General features: G+C 37.5%; 1 protein-coding gene across 1 annotated transcript in view; it reads right to left on the bottom strand.

Moving 5' to 3' along the window:
* The window catches only part of LOC110452944, a 65,487-nt gene that overhangs the window by 30,287 nt on the left and 17,993 nt on the right, over positions 1 to 17,207 (bottom strand). The window contains exons 4-7 of the mRNA XM_021501704.1: positions 7,933 to 8,039; positions 7,282 to 7,363; positions 6,039 to 6,217; positions 3,621 to 3,762 (exon numbers count right to left, since the gene is read on the bottom strand). Coding sequence (XP_021357379.1) covers positions 3,621 to 3,762; positions 6,039 to 6,217; positions 7,282 to 7,363; positions 7,933 to 8,039 — 510 coding nt within the window. The remainder of the gene's footprint in view (positions 1 to 3,620; positions 3,763 to 6,038; positions 6,218 to 7,281; positions 7,364 to 7,932; positions 8,040 to 17,207) is intronic.

Genomic DNA, 17,207 nt, shown 5'->3' with positions numbered 1-17,207 from the left:
CGACTGCAACGGTACGCCATGTTCCTCGCGGGACACGATTATTCCATTGAGTATCGTAACACAAAACTACATGGAAACGCGGATGGTCTGTCGAGGACGACGCTTGATCCGAAGGTCCAGCCAGAAGAGGAGGACATATTGGATGACACGCATGTATACCAGGTGTCACAGATGAAACAGCTGCCTGTGACCGCTAACAGGCTAAGGAAACAGACCGTAAAGGATGCAATGTTGTCACGAGTGTATGATGCGGCTATGCGAGGCTGGAGTGACGCGGTAGATAAAGAGCTACACGCCTTTTATGAGAGAAGGAATGAGGTGACCGTGCAGCAAGGGTGTTTGCTGTGGGGTATACGTGTAATCATTCCCAGCAGCCTCCGTGACGAGGTTCTTATAGTGATCCACGAGAATCATCTTGGAGTTGTCAAAATGAAGTCATTGGCCCGTTCCTACGTATTGTGGCCAGGGATAGATGCCGATATTGAGAATCTATCAAAGTCGTGCACGGGATGCCAAGAGAATAGAAACGCGCCGAGGGAAGCCCCAGTTCATCCGTGGGAGTTCCCTACTCAGCCGTGGCAGAGAGTCCACATTGACTTTGCGGGACCATTCCTGGGGAGCATGTTCCTTATCATGGTGGACGCTCACTCGAAATTGCCCGAGGTAATCGCGATGAAGTCAACAACGTCCGCGCATACTATTGAGGTACTCCGATCCGTGTTCGCGAGCAACGGTATTCCTGAGCAACTGATGAGCGACAATGGCCCTCAATTTACGTCAGCGGAGTTCGCAGTTTTCATGGAAATGAACGGTATCCGTCACACGACATCGGCACCGTACCATCCGCGAACGAATGAGTTGGCAGAGAGAGGTTTGTACAGACATTCAAGCAGGCTATGAAAGCTGCGGAGTATGACAGTGGTACCATGCAAAAAAAAACTCTCAAAGTTTTTTACTGGCATACAGAAACACACCCCAATCTGCTACTTCTGAAACACCAACAAGTCTACTCATGGGACGCACTATCAAAACGCGTTTGGTTCTTATAAAGCCGAACTTGAGCAAGTCTATGTCAGTAGCGATTTTTTTTTTCAGGGTCTGTTGGAGAGCGTTTCCAAACAGAGAGTGCGCGAATTCGATGTTGGGAACCCAGTTTCAGTGCGTGACTATCGCGGAAATCATAAATGGACGCCCGGTGTAATCGCGTCGCAATCTGGACCCTTGTCCTATCAGGTGCAAGTGGCACCAGGGCAGTGTTGGCGTCGTCACGCGGACCAGATACTTGGTTCGTGTTCTCCATCGCTACGCAGTCCTTCGCTGTTTGGTGACGATGGACCACAGGTGGTGGAAACAGACATTTACGAATCAGTGGTGTCCGTGCCAATGGACACAAGCGCGAGTCAGGTTCAGTTGGACACTGGTATTACCCTGTCCAAGGTCACACCAGGAGGGACACCCATGTTGAGACGCTCTAAGAGGTCTAAGGAGACCCCAGAGCGAATGGATTTGTAGAGATTTGTAGAGTGTCGTATAACTACTTAGTGTGTTTCTAGTCGGACATGCAATGAAACTATACATGTCAACACTTTTTATTTTTATACCCAATTCAAGACATTGTGTATCAGGAAGCATTATTTTGAATTTGTGTGTGTTCTTGTTTGAATAGAGTTACACCGAGTTAATGTTCTACTAATAACATCCAGCCATTCATTTAATATTAAATGTTCATATATATTAGCTAATAAGAGTTAAAGTTAAAAAGGGAGGAGTGTTGTATATTCCGGATTTAGGTCCAATTCCGGGTCCCTCCATATTGTGTACATGCGTAGTAATACGTTCAAGCAATAAAGGTAGTTCCGGTAATGGCGTTTACTGTGTGAGGTTGTGTTTGATGCCCATGGACCTTTTGTGTGACAAATACACAACAATAATTATAAGATTCCGTAGACGAGAGGTGCAGACGACAACAACAAAAAACCTCTAACATTTGAAGCGGTCACCGGACCGGACTGTGTTGAAGACCCGGATGCGGGCTGATATGTCCGGCTGATATCACCGGATGCGGGCTGATATCGATAGGTTATCACACCGGCGGGCAATATCGACACTTGAAATGATACAGTATCACATAATGCAATCAGGCCGATATTTCAAGCAAGTAAATGATAATACCCCATAGGACCCAGTTATGTACCCAATACTACTTTAATACTGTGAAATATTACCTTTGTAGAAGTTATTTACTTCTATCTGCCATATTTTATCGGAAAATATGCGATTTTGTGCAGAAAATTTCACCGAAATACTGCGACAATGACCCAATACTACCTAATTCTTCTAAATTTGACATAATAGTAACCAAATACTGCCAAATATGACACAGTACTAACCAGTGCAGATATCATATTCCCCTTTATACAGTAACTTTGACGCTCCCAATACTACTTCGACGATGTGAACTAGCACATAAACAAATGTAGTTCACTTTCTATCTGCCGTATTTCCTCAGAGAATATGCAATCTGATGTAGAATAATTGACCACCATAGACTAGAAACAAGTCCGTGCTAGAACCAAATACTACCGGAGGCGAATATAAATGGATTAAATACCGTCTCTGATACCGACCCAATACTATCCAATACTACCCAAAACGACCCAGTTATGCACCAAAAAATATTTTGATAGTGTGAAATATCACCTAAACAGAAGTACTTTACTTTTTGTCTGTCGTTTTTTCTCGGAATATATGCGATTCGATGCAGATAATTGATAACTGCAAGATAAAATCAAATAATCCCAATACTGCCAAATAAAAGTATGACCCAATACTATCAAAAATGACCCAGTCCTAAAATATGACCTAGAACTGTATACTTACCTTTACATCTATATATTCACAATGAAAATCTCTATTCATTACTACCACTGCACTGTCATTATTGGCTTCTTTGATAATTATAAAGAGGTATCGTTGTTTTTTTTAGCTCACCTGGCCCAAAGAGTTAATAGCCCTTCATCCCAGCATGCTACTTGCAAAATATCATCAGCCTGGGTCTCTTGGTTATTGAGAAGAAGTTGTATAATGAAAAACAATTGACGACAGACGGACGGACGACGGACGCTACATCATGGCATAAGCTTACTTGGCCCTCCGGGCCAGGTGAGCTAAAAAGCAGAAAAGGCAGTTATTTTACATAAAGAAGAATTCCCCCACCCCAATCCCGGTGTGTGAAACCCATGAGATCAGGGGAAATAACTCCAATAAACATTATTTTCTAATCCTAGTAGAAACAGTACATGTGGCACTAAAATACATTTAAACCAGAGGGAAAAGTACTGCTTAATAAGCAGAGCTCAAAATTGAGAGTTTTGAAGTTTTGTGACAAATAAACAACATTAAATTTAGAATTATACAAGCTTCTTTCAACCGTGTATTACATTTTATAACATATGTCTAACTTTGGCCAGACATATCTAGACCCCTCGATATGCACATGACAAAATTGCTGAAGATCAGCTTCAGTTTCGATGTATGCCTCTTGTTTATTTTCAGGTTTAGACAGTTGGAACAAACTAACGGTATATGCAAGAGAGGCCCGAGTTACTTGTAAAACTTACCATCTTATCAAGGTCTGTCAGGGTCACACAGAGAATCTGAGCCAGTGTAGCAGGGGGGATTAATAGCTGCAGACATTTGTTTAGGTAGCGCAGCAGATTAGTGGCATATACCTGACAGAACTGAAAGGTCGCCTCCTCTGCCCTGTAAAGACAAGTATTTACACTTACTCAATTATAGCATCATTTGAAATAAACAGATCTTTATTATGAATCATTATTTTGGAGTTTGTTATCTGGAACCAAACCCACATCTAGCAAGTCACAAATATGGTTTCCCTGTAGATCCAGGAAATTTTGTCAGGTTACAGTCATACTTACCAACTTTTTTAAAATTTCCATGGGGAAGATTCCGCATGCTCAAAATTCAGACCTAAATAAAATGTGTGTATATACCCCCTAGTCAAAATAACCCTTTAAAATGATATATGTTGTTTTGTTCTTTTAGATGAAGTTATTAGATCTTAGAAAATTGGAAAAGTTTAGCAAATTCACTGGTTGAAAATACTAAGTTTTATGGAGCCACCCTCAGAGTTGGCAGGTATGTACAGTATAGTTGTTTATTTTTGCAGGGCTAATATTTCACTGTTGTCCCAGTCAGAACTATTTTGCAGAGATAAAATTTCGTACAACATAGCAGGTAAAAATATCGCCCTCACTATGCTACTTTTGTATCTGGGCGATGAGATTTATTTTACAAGTTTTTAGCCCATCTGACCCGAAGGGTCAAGTGAGCTTATGCCGTGGTGCGGCGTTCGTCGTCCGTCCGTCGTCCGTCTTCTCAATAACCAAAATGCCTCAGGTGATGTTATTTGGCCAGTAACATGCTGGGATGAAGGGCTACCAATTTTGTTCAAATGAATTACCTTGACCAACTTTCAAGGTTACAGTGGTCAAATGTCGTGAAATCTTCAAACGACTTCTTCTCAATAACCAAAAGATCCAGGTTACTGATATTGGGCCTGTAGCATGCTGGGATGAAGGGCTACCAAGTTTGTTCAAATAAATGACCTTGACCAACTTTCAAGGTCACATGGGTCAAATGTCGTAAACTCTTCACAAGACTGCTTCTCCATAACCAAAAAGCCCAGGGTACTGATATTAGGCCTGTAGCATGCTGAGATGAAGGGCTACCAAGTTTGTTCAAATAAATGACCTTGCCCAACTTTCAAGGTCACAGGTCGTAAAATCTTCAAAAAGCTTCTTCTCAATTACCGAAAGGCCCAGGGTACTGATATTTTGCCTGTATCATGCTGGGATGAAGGGCTACAATGTACCAAGTTTGTTAAAATGAATGACCTTGACCCACTTTCAAGGTCACATGCGTCAAATGTCGTAAAATCTCCAAACGACTTCTTCTCAATAACCAAGAGCCCCAGGGTACTGATATTCTTGACATATATTCTAGGTCACAGGGGTCAAATATGTTAAAAACTTTTAAACGACTTCTTAATAAGTAAAAGGCCAAGGGTGATGATATTTGGCTATTAACATGCTGGGATAAAGGACTACCAAGTGAATGACCTTCGCCCATATTCAAGTCCACAGTGGTCAATATATGTTTAAATCTTTAAATGATTTGTTCTGTATAACCAAAAGGTACAGGGTAATGAGAAGCATGCTGGGTTGGAAGACTTAAAACTCTGTTCAACCTAATGTCTTTGTTCGACATTCAATGTCACAGGCGTCATATGTTTAAATCTTTTCATAGGTTCTTATGAATCAAACACTGATATTCTGCCTGTAGCTGTATTTAGTCCACTTTTAAGATTATAAGTGTGAAATTAATACCAGGTGAGCGATGCAGGCCCATGGACCTCTTGTTTTGTGAAAATAAAGTAAAATGCGATTTTTTAATTGTCGTTTCATCTTCATTATTCATCAGTAAACAGGTACTTATTTTGCCTGTGGATTTAAACATATACAATAATCCATTGTAACAATACTTACTTGACAGAGGTCATTATTTTTCCAATGCCTCTGCTAGCAGTCGAACCTGGGACCTCTAATTTACTAGTATTACGCTCTACCGAATGAGCTAAAGAGAAATTCTCCCTAGACGAGTCGATAGGAAGCGGATAGAATTTTTCCAGAGCCACACTTGGTATTATTTCTTTTGAAAAAAAAAAAAAAAAAGAAGTTCTGGGGGAAATTTTCAGCATTTTAATTTAAGTCATGTTTTCTTAAAATTACAGCCATATAATCTAAAAGTATTAAAAAAATATCACATAATAGATTAAATTATAATAATTATTGGCTACTGAAATTCAAACATGGCTACTGTTTTGGCTACTGATTTTTTAGGTCCAGGGTGAGCCCTGGATTTAATTTCATGCTATCGTTGGTGACCATGAACATAACAAAATAAAATCCAAGTGGGTATTACAAATGCATCTATATAGTATCAAGTGCAACACAAACCTGTAAGAAGCCAATGGGATGCCGCTATTCTGTAGAAGAACGTTCAGACGACCATCGCCAATATCACAGGCTAGAGATACGGGGGCACACGGATGAAGCTTATAAAAGGTAGACAGCACATCATTACAGTAAGCCGCAAGTGGGTCCACACGGATACCTGGGGGGAATATCTGCCCAGACTGTGATACAGAAAGACATAGGTGACACATGTATCAACTGATCAATGAAACTATTGTCCTTTAAAAAATCATCTTAGGGAGATAACCCCCTTTAAACTTGTTCTGCAGTAAGAGCAATAAACATACCTATTAATTCCAGAAAGAAAAACAACTTTTCTCAAAATGTTAAAGTTGATACATTAAAACAAATTCGTGATACATTACAACAAATTTGTTACCACACATACCCGGTATTTTCAGTTTACCTTTTAGCTGGTAGAACAGAGACTGTCTAGTGCAGTAAATATCTATAGAGATAAGAAAATGTATTTCCTATGCAGACATTAACATTTAAAATTTGAATCTGAAAATGTGAATGCCCACATGCATGTGTCATAGAAATATTCATACACATGTGTATATATATATATGTACATCTGACACTGTTTGCACAGTGTATTTTTTTTTTGTTTCTTAACTGCTTGAAATTATGCGTGCATAATGATTCATATGATTCAATGTATGTCAGTCTGTCTCAATGTATACATGTATGTATGTACTGTCTGTCTGTCTGTCTGTATGTGTGTATGTGTGTCTGCCGGGGTAGGTGTCTGTCTGTCTGTGTATCTGTCTCTGTCTGTCTGTCTCATATGTATGTGTGTATGAGTATATCTGTGGATGTATTTGTATGTGTATTATGTTTTTTGTGTATACTAGACGTGCTTTGTTTATCCTTGTTTGTAATATTATGTTGTAAATGGAATTTGTTAGGGTGTGAAAGAAGTATGTTTGGTGTTCTTGTCCTGTACTCTATTTGCAAATATGTTATTTTCCCATTGCCCTTCCTATTTATTTATTTATTGTTTGACTGATATAGGGGCGGACTCCAGGGCTCCCCAACCCTGGCATCCCCTATCAAAATATGTATAATGTATATATATATCTGCTTCGAAGCATTATATGTATATACATATTTATGAAAAAAATGGCTGGGGGAATAAAATATTTGAAAAAAACTACATTTCAAATTTAATACGAAATCTATCAAAACATTAAGGACGACTTTTTTGACATTAAGATTATACCTGTTTATTAGTACTGTAAGTCAAACTACACACAGTAGAAGTCATTGCCAGTGAATTGTGAGACTGCATGCTTCTCTCGAATCTACAAAAGAATTATTATACAAAACGTTTATATTAGTAGTACAACGAATAGGCTATACAATCCTCCCAATACTTGACTTTGTAAAGACACTGTAATTATTTTTTTTTCTACCACACTGAATCTTAAAATACATTTCAAACATCCGGTCATTGAGAACTCTAATTATTTCTCTCAAGATTTACTTTTACCTTCAACTACATATTTATGACATTTTTTAAGATTTCAATATCAGCAGGACAACTTCAAATGATATTTGCTTATAAAGCAATACCACCAATGATAACAAATTTATATGCATCATTTTAATTATTTCAAATTACTTGATTTCAAAACAGACATTGAAGGTTTAACAGCAAATTCTAATGTTGTCATTTTACATATCAAATTATCAAACAAGAAGAATCATTTCTTGTAACTGAATCCTAAATATTTTCAAAAATTGATGTAAATTTTCTACAATCTCTCCTTATAAACACAAATATCTGTGTAGGTGGTTCCTGAATCTTCAGTCTTCAGCACTATTTGACCAGTAAATCACTGAACTAAAGAAAGAAATTGTCAACCAATACCTTTGGAGAGATTGTGCCAGAGCCATTTTGAACTCTTTTAGGTTAGCCCTCTGGAAAATGGGAGCCAGGAGTCCGCAGAAATCTGCCTCAAGTCCGGCATCTGTTACCTAAACAGTTTTGTTATACTCATTAAAAGAAACATAATGCAGGGGTAAAGAAGAAGGGTCCAATAAGAGTCAAGTAATGCTAACAATCATATTCTAGATTTCAGCAGTATATCCAGTGTCTCCAGTGACCAAGCTGGCAGAATGTCGAGGAAACTGTCTGGGTAAGAACATCGTTTTTACAAAGCAGTGACCCGATGAATCTTGCAATTATAGGATACCGAGTAGTATACAGAAGCTCTCTTATCCTTTTCACCACTGTGGACCATAATGGACTATTCCAGATCAATGTATGGCAGAGTTTACTAAAGTTACATAGGGGTGAAAGGGTTAAGGTTAAGCATGGCCAATAACAAAAGAATAGAAGCAACTACTGACTCCAGGTTTCCATAACTGTATTGATACTTTAAGCTTCCACTCGCACAAATATCAATACAAAGTCCTGGACACAGGAGATGCTTCTCTTTCCTTTCATTATTTACTGATACCAAAAATAGGAGCATTTTTTTGAAAACGATTTCCAAACATTAATTTCTGAAAACATATCAAAAACTGTACATACTCTTTCCATGCCCTCTCTGCTGTTGTCTCAAAATCAACAATAACTTATAACACATTCTAAAATTAATGTTTGGGTCCTTAAATGACAGGTAACAAGAGGCCTAATGGGCCTGAATCACTCACCTGGTATTAATCTTATACTTGCAATCTTAAAAGTGTACTTACATACAGCTACAGGCAAAATACCAGTGTTTGATTCGAAAGAATTTATAAAAAGATTTAAACATGTGACACATTTGACCTTAAAAATCAAACAAGGACATTGATTGAATGATTGATTGATTGATTGATAGGTTTTACGTCCGTTTCACTGCCGAGTAGTTCAGTTATCCAGCAGACGAAGAAAAGGCGGGAAAATGAGTAGAAGGGATAAAGTATGGAGTGAAGGGATAGAAGAGGGAGACAGAGGAGAGAAGGAGCCGTCTGACATTTATGTATTTACTGTATAAGTCTAGTTTTTGTAAGACGGCTCCTAGGCCTAATGTTGCTTATCCTAACACTGGTCGTATAGCAGCACCAAGTCTGGACAGGAAGTGAGGTAGAAAGCCGCCAACATTAACACCGGCTCCTAACTATTCTAAGAATTTGACTTGTATATATAATTTTGAAGTCCTTCTTAATGTCTTAATAAAGAGACCCTAGTTCTAACGGCCGAAAATTTGGAATAAAGCTTACACTATCCTCTGTATCGGCGTTTACGCACCTACTCTTTTTCGTTCGAGATTGGACAGTTCTCAAACGGGCCACCATTTGTAGTCCCGTCCGTCCGTCTAAAAGGCCTGGGATGATATTTGGGCAGTAGCATGCTGGAATAAAGGACTACCGAGTTTGTCCAAATGAATGACCTTTGTCGAGTTTCAAGATCACATGGGTTAAATATGTTTAAAACCTTTTAACAACTTCTTCTGAATAACCAAGATGCCTAGGGTGTATATATTTGGCCAGTAACATGCTTGGATGAATGGCTACCAAGTTTGTTCAAATGAATGACCTTGAATTATACTCAAGTTCACAGGGGTAAAATATGTTGAAAACTGTAAACGACTTCTATATAACCAAAAGAACCAGGGTTATGATAATTGGTCAGTTACATGCTAGGATGAAGGGTTACCAAGTTGGTTCAAATGAATGACCTTCACCCATTTACAAGGTCAGAGGGGTCAAATATGTTGAAATCTTTACACAACTTCTGAATAATCTAAAGGTCAAGGGCAACGATATTTGGCCAGACGCATGCTGGTATGAAAGGCTTTAAAGTCTGTTCAACTTAAAGTCCTTGCTTTACTTTCAAGTTCACATGTGTCACATGATTAATCAAACACTGATATTTTGCCTGTAGCTGTATTTTAGTCCACTTTTAAGATTGCAAGTGTAAGATTGATACCAGGTGAGCGATTCAGGCCCATTGGGCCTCTTGTTTAATAGTGCAAAGCAGATACTTGATCCAATGGCATTTCTGTGTGTAGAACAGATTGCTTTCTAACCATGACGTCTTCATGATATCTGTCTAAACTTCTAGGTGCTTTTTTCCAGAGTTCGTTTATACCCTTAGATAATGTATTAATATGTGCGCGGGGGAAAAAAAGAGAACGAAAAACGATGTGTTTTTTCCAATGAAATCAGAGACATATAAAGTGTATTATATACGTCTCTGATGAAATATTACAATTTCAATTTTCAGTTCAAGTTCAAGTTCTTTATTAACTTTGAGTCTTGCGACTCATCAGTGTAACACATATACATGATATATATATATATATATATATATACTTTCTCATAACATTGACAAATATCGAAAATACTAATAAATACACAGACGAGACAAAACACTCGGAGAGCATAACTACTTATGTTAATAAAGCTCTTCTTGAATTTGCAGCTTTAATGTATTTGGCCAATTTTGCTAATTCATTTGTGTTTTGTCCGTTAAATAACTGAATTAATTTAAACATGCTCGGTTTTTTACAATAGTACTTTTTTAAAAATTTCTCACGTAAATCAGTAAAAGTCACTTTGAAGCACTTAGCGTTGATTCTCACTTATCATGTGCCAATACATATACAGTAAAAGTGGAAAATGAACTTTGCATTGCAAATATTTTGTTATCTTTTCTCAAAAGAGAAACATGTGTAGGATAATAAACCGAAAGGGTTCTGTTTACTATTCATCAGTTTTGAAAACAGAAGTGTTCATTTCCAACAGGTCATTGTCAGTAAAACAGATACGTGATCCAGTACTTCTTCAAAACAAAATGGTTTTTTTTCTTCAAATTTACCATATTCGCGAACCCAAGATAGCCTGAATTATAAATACAGACATTTCTGCAACAAATAATAACACGTTTTTTCTGATCGTATATCTATTTCCATGGTGATACATATGTTACGTTCAAGAATAAAATGGTACTAATCTTCAATTTGTCTAGCGGTAAAATTACTTTTGATGAGGTTACTATGTCGTAAGTATATTGTCAGGCTTGATAAAAAAAACGCTGTTTTACATGTCTTTCAAATCATGTATTCGTCATATGATTAATAATCAAAGACCTATATATATTTAGTTTAAACACAGACTTAGATAGCATTTTCTAATTCCGTGATTTAAAGTATTCAGCATTAGAGTGCATATTCTGTGAGGAAATACGACAGACAGAAGTAAATAACTTCTTTTAGATGATGTTTCACAGAATCAAAGTAGTATTGGGTATAACATTGGGTCGTAATATTGCAATTAGATAGCAGACTATTGGGTAGGTCAGGTATTCTGCATTAATTGGCATACTTTTGTTTAGAAAATACGGCTGATAGAAAGAAAATTACCCAGAAAATTGGTCAATCAATCTACATCAAATTTCACATTCTCTAAGGAAATACGGCAGATAAAAAGAAAATTACATCTGTTTTAGGTGATATTTCACATCGTTGGAGTAGTATTGGGAGCGGCAAAGTTACTGTTTAACGGGGAATAACTCGGGAACATTTACTGAAACGCTGTCGGTCGAACTGACGAACTCAAAACAACAACTAGCTGGTGCAATACGGTAAATAAATGTAAACTGAAGATAATTAATTAATATGATATCTGCACTGGGTAGTACTGAGTCATATTTGGCAGTATTTAGTTACTATAAGGTCAAATTTAGAAGAATTAGGTAGTATTGGGTCATAGTCGCGGTATTTCGGTGATGTTTTCTGTACCAAATCGCATAGTTTCCAATAAAATATGGCAGATAGAAGTAAATAACTCCTGTAAAGGTGATATTTCACATTATTAATGTAGTATTATAGGTACAGAACAGGGTGGCATGGGGTAATATTGGGTAGTATGGGGTAGTATTGGGTAGTATGGGGTAGTATTGGGTAGTATGGGGTAGTATTGGGTAGTATGGGGTAGTATTGGGTAGTATGGGATAATATTGGTTAGTATGGGGTAGTATTGGGTAGTATGGGGTAGTATTGGGTAGTATGGGATAATATTGGTTAGTATGGGTTATTTGGGTAGTATGGGGTAGTATTGGGTAGTATTGGGTAGTATTGGGTAGTATTGGATAATATTGGTTAGTATGGGGTAGTATTGGGTAGTATTAGGTAGTATGGGGGAGTATTGGGTAGTATGGGGGAGTATTGGGTAGTATGGGATAATATTGGTTAGTATGGTGTAGTATTTGGTAGTATGGGGTAGTATTGGGTAGTATGGGGTAGTCTTGGGTAGTATGGGATAATATTGGTTAGTATGGTGTAGTATTTGGTAGTATGGGGTAGTATTGGGTAGTATGGGATAATATTGGTTGGTATGGGTTATATATTGGTAGTATGGGGTAGTATTGGCTAGTATGGGATAATATTAGTAGTATTTGGGTAGTATTGGGTAGTATGGGGTAGTATGGGGTAGTATTGGGTAGTATGGGGAAGTATGGGGTAGTATTGGGTAGTATGGGATAATATTGGTTAGTATGGTGTAGTATTGGGTAGTATGGGGTAGTATTGGGTAGTATGGGATAATATTGGGTAGTATGGGGTAGTATTGGGTAGTATGGGGTAGTATTGGGTAGTATGGGATAATATTGGTTAGTATGGGGTAGTATTGGGTAGTATGGGGTAGTATTGGGTAGTATGGGGTAGTATTGGGTAGTATGGGATAATATTGGTTAGTATGGGGTAGTATTGGGTAGTATGGGGTAGTATTGGGTATTTATATAATTAGACGTGCCGTATTATGTAGTACTACTAATATCAACAGGTACAACGGCGCATATGGGTAATAATCCTGCATTTGGGTAACAGTTACCCATTTCAGTAATAATTTTATTTCTGAAATGGGTAATAAAGTGAAATAAAAACACAAAAAGTTAGACATCAGAATTGATAATTTTTTGTGCACAAATGTACTTTATTGTGTTATTTATTTAATTTAGTTGAAAGAATAACGCCCGTTTTTGCTCCAAGTGTTTAAAAGCACTTTGTGTGTTTTTATTTCACTTTATTTCCCATTTCAGTAATAGAATTGTTACTCAAATAGGTAACTGTTACCCAAGTGCAGGATTATTACCTATATTAGCTGTTATGCCCAACCTGATTAATACCCGGTCTCCTCTGCCCCGTACGACGCATTATATAAAAAAAAATCTCTCGTTAGAAAGCTACGTTATCGCAGCTACCGGCATATGTGCCCAAGCGAACGATCTTCAGCCTCGTCTATCAATACCTGTACACATATAATAATATGAAAAGGCAAAGCCTAAAAAGATCGTTACTTGTGTTGATCTGTGATATTTACTGATTCAGAATGAGATAATACTGATTTCAGAATGAAATAATGATATTTATAGAAACACTACAAATTGGACTAGTTATTTGCTCCAGAAATAAGGAAAAATTCATTCAGATATAAAACAACATCACCTTATTGTGCCGGAGTGTTGACCCTTGGCGGACGAAGATTAACCAATCATTGTGTTTAATTACCTAAGATGTATGTTACATAACATATAATCCCGTGTCCCGTAAGTATTTATCTATGTCAACCCTCATTTCGAGCATGAACACCACTCCTTGTGCCAAATCCTCCGATAGGCCCAACCCAGAGCTTTCCTCTAAATATGTGTCTAATGTATATATGTACACATTCTGTATAAACAACATTAGCCCACCAACCTGTTATATTCACAAATTCTTCTATAAGCATAACCAGAAGAAATTGAGTTTATTGCTCTATGAACGCAATTTGATCAGCATCGTTTTGAAGTTTCGTATATCCTCCCGCTTCAAATAAGTTATAACAGGAGATAACCCTTAGGAACACACATTTTGGTGACTTAGGCTGTTCCGGGAATCTTGTTTGCACTAGCTGACACTTCATTTAAAAAATATTTATATTTAGGTCAAAAATAACTAAAACAATTAAGAATACAAGTTTTCGATGTCTATGCTTGTATGGGCGCCATTAAGTTACATACATATTTACCAAGTTATTCAAACTTGACAGACATTATGAATCGACGGTTTGATACTTTGGCAGTTTGGCCCCGGGCCCGCCCCCAGGGCCTGAGGGGCGGGACTAAAAGTGGTCAAATTGGCTTAAATTTTAAAAATCTTCTTCTCCAGACCCAGATATGCTGGTAACCAATACTCTTCATAGGTGGAAACTTAAAGACGACAGACAAGAGTTTGTATGGAACTTTCCCCTTGACATCACCTTCAAGAGCACCAATCCTCATGGATTTAAGTTAGAAAATAATCGGAATTGTTCCCATAATATTCATAGAAGGATGTTTTCTGTCTTCTTCATCACCATGTCAAGTTTGTATCATGTAACTAATTTGATAAAAATTGGGATCAAAAAATATTAAGTGACTGCCTTTTAGCTGCTCAAAAAAAGAATTCTAAACATTCATTAAGATTGCCATCCATTAGCCAAAATAACAGCAGTCTCATGATCAATTCATGACCTTTCATGATATTGTATTTGGCCAAATGACCTCAAAATAACTAAATACTACTAGTAGGGGTAGCTTTGGGTGACCTCCTGGTTGTCTTTTTCAGCCCTTACTGTGATCAGTAGTGGGCTTCAGACTAATCTGGTGATTCAGTCATATGACATGGGGATTATCCCAAAGTCATATGACTGAATCATGATAATATTTGGCATATACTAGATATATTTGACAAAGTACTAGATTTCGGGGTTCCTCAAGGGTCGGTGTTAGGACCACGAAAATATTGTATGTACTCCAAACCGACTGGAGCGATTTGTCGTCGCCATAGCCTTCGCTATCATTGCTATGCCGATGACTCACAAATTTACATGGTCATAAAACCACAGAACAGGTGGAATACAGTCTCAGAAAGTCTGGAAGCTTGTCTGACAGATATCAGTATCTGGATGAACGCCAACATGCTTAAACTTAATCAGGAAAAGACGGAACTAATCGTCTTTTCCCCAAAGTGTCAGCAAACAATGGCTCTCCAGCTCAAGGTTGGTGCCAGAACTATTGAGACTGTTCCAGCTGTTAAAAACCTAGGGGTATACTTTGACAGTTCTCTGAACATGGAGAAACAAGTGAACGCTATTGCCAAATCCTGTTACTACCAGATCAGGAACATCGGCTGTATTCGGCAGTTTCTAACTGCAGATGCATGCAAGATTTTGGTGCATTCACTTGTTACCTCTCGGTTGGATTATGGTAACGCCCTGCTCTGTGGTATATCTGACAAACTAACTAGTCGTCTGCAGAGGGTCCAGAACACTGCAGCACGGCTAGTTACTCGTACTCGAAAGAGAGAGCACATCACACCTGCGCTTTATTCGTTGCACTTGTTACCTGTACGATACAGGTCGCAGTACAAAATTCTGGTATACACATACAAGGCACTGAATGGAACAGCTCCTCGGTACATACAGGAGCTTGTTACCCTGTATCAGCCGTCGAGATCACTGCGGTCGGAGTCAGAATCTTTGTTGTGTGTCCCAACATCTCGTACTGTGACCTACGGAAACAGATGCTTTGATAGGGTTTTGGCTACGTTGTGAAATAGCTTACCATCTGCTATTAGGAAGTCGAATACCCTGGTCAAGTTCAAGAGGGACATAAAAACTCACCTCTTCACGTCTGCATTTTAGAATCTTTGCAAAGACGTCATGTAAATACCACCCTTTTATTTGTTCAATTATGTGCACATTGCTTGTTAAATGTATGAAAGTGATTGCAAGCCTTTGTTGTTTGTTTTCACAATTATACTATTATCTATATGTTGTAAAGCGCCTTAGAGTAATTTTAAAAATTATATAGGGCGCTATATAAATGTTATATAATATTATTATTATTATATAATTTAAATGAAACTTTGATTGAAAGCACCAGCATAATATATCAAAGTTTAATTTTGTACACAAACAATGTACATATTAAACTTAAAACGTAAAAAGGATATTCAAGGTTATATGATCTGATCTTAATGATAGAACTACACATCATTCAGTAGCTTGTAACTGTCAGTCTATGGCTGGTGCACTTCTGTTAACATTCTGATTTTGTGGAAAATATTCTCAAATGTATAAAAGAAAATCCCTGATTTTAAATTCATGCTATCATTGATGTTGGTAAATCAATTCTACACTATTTTCATTGCTGGGAATTTTAAGGCCTATATCTGACAGCAAAACCGAGAAAGAGCCACACAATTTTACCATGTCAGTTTGATTGACAGGTATCATATTCAGATTCAGTAGACAAGTTCTAATGACATCATGCTTGACAACAAGGCAGAGTGCCATTTAATGAATGGGTTGTTCAATGCAATTCTGCTGTTTGCTGCTATTACCTGCTCAAATTATCCGAATAAACATGATATCGATTGTGCAACTATGTAAGTACCGCGCTGTATATTGCAAAGGTGTACCACAACAACCACTTATTCAGCCGATGCTTAATCTGAATTTGAAACTAAAAACTTATGTTGTGAATAGAAAGAGCTGTTCTGATTGAACAATAATAAAAGTGATATCTTCCCATGTGAAGATATATGACATGTCATATATTTTCACTGCAGTGTATATTGCAGGGAGGGCACCATAACCAGGAGCTCCTCCATACCCTGGTCCTGATGGAGGCGCAGATCCTCCCTGTAATACAATGATCACAGCAGAATTCTGATTGTATATGTATATTGTCGTAACAAAACACTTCCTGAAAAAAAACAAAGACTCTGATCCAGATCATCCATGATTTACAATTTAAAGAGATATCGATCTTCTTTATAATCTAATGTATTTATTTCAAACTTCCTATTTTCTATAAATGTGTATTTTAAATAAATCATTGACATATTGTTTTTCAAACACTTACATATAACCATGCAATTACTGTTCAATCATCATTTCACAGATCTTTTCCCAAACGTTTTAATAACAGCCCACTCTGGGCATGTGTAGCATCACTTGCACATAGCATATCAACAATATGCATCATGGTATCAAAAATTCCATCATGTTGCCTGCTATTGGCAACGACACCCATTTTAATTTCGAGCAAAAGTCTCCAAGTATGCACATTTGTCTAGTGATGTAACTTGCTCAGGTTTTTTTTTATCATTCTTAACACACAGATAGGCC

This window comes from Mizuhopecten yessoensis, unplaced genomic scaffold (assembly GCF_002113885.1).
Source record: "Mizuhopecten yessoensis strain PY_sf001 unplaced genomic scaffold, ASM211388v2 scaffold6999, whole genome shotgun sequence".
Taxonomy (NCBI): domain Eukaryota; kingdom Metazoa; phylum Mollusca; class Bivalvia; order Pectinida; family Pectinidae; genus Mizuhopecten; species Mizuhopecten yessoensis.
The sequence above is the reverse complement of the archived record's forward strand: the minus strand, read 5'-3'. Positions and strand labels throughout refer to the sequence as shown.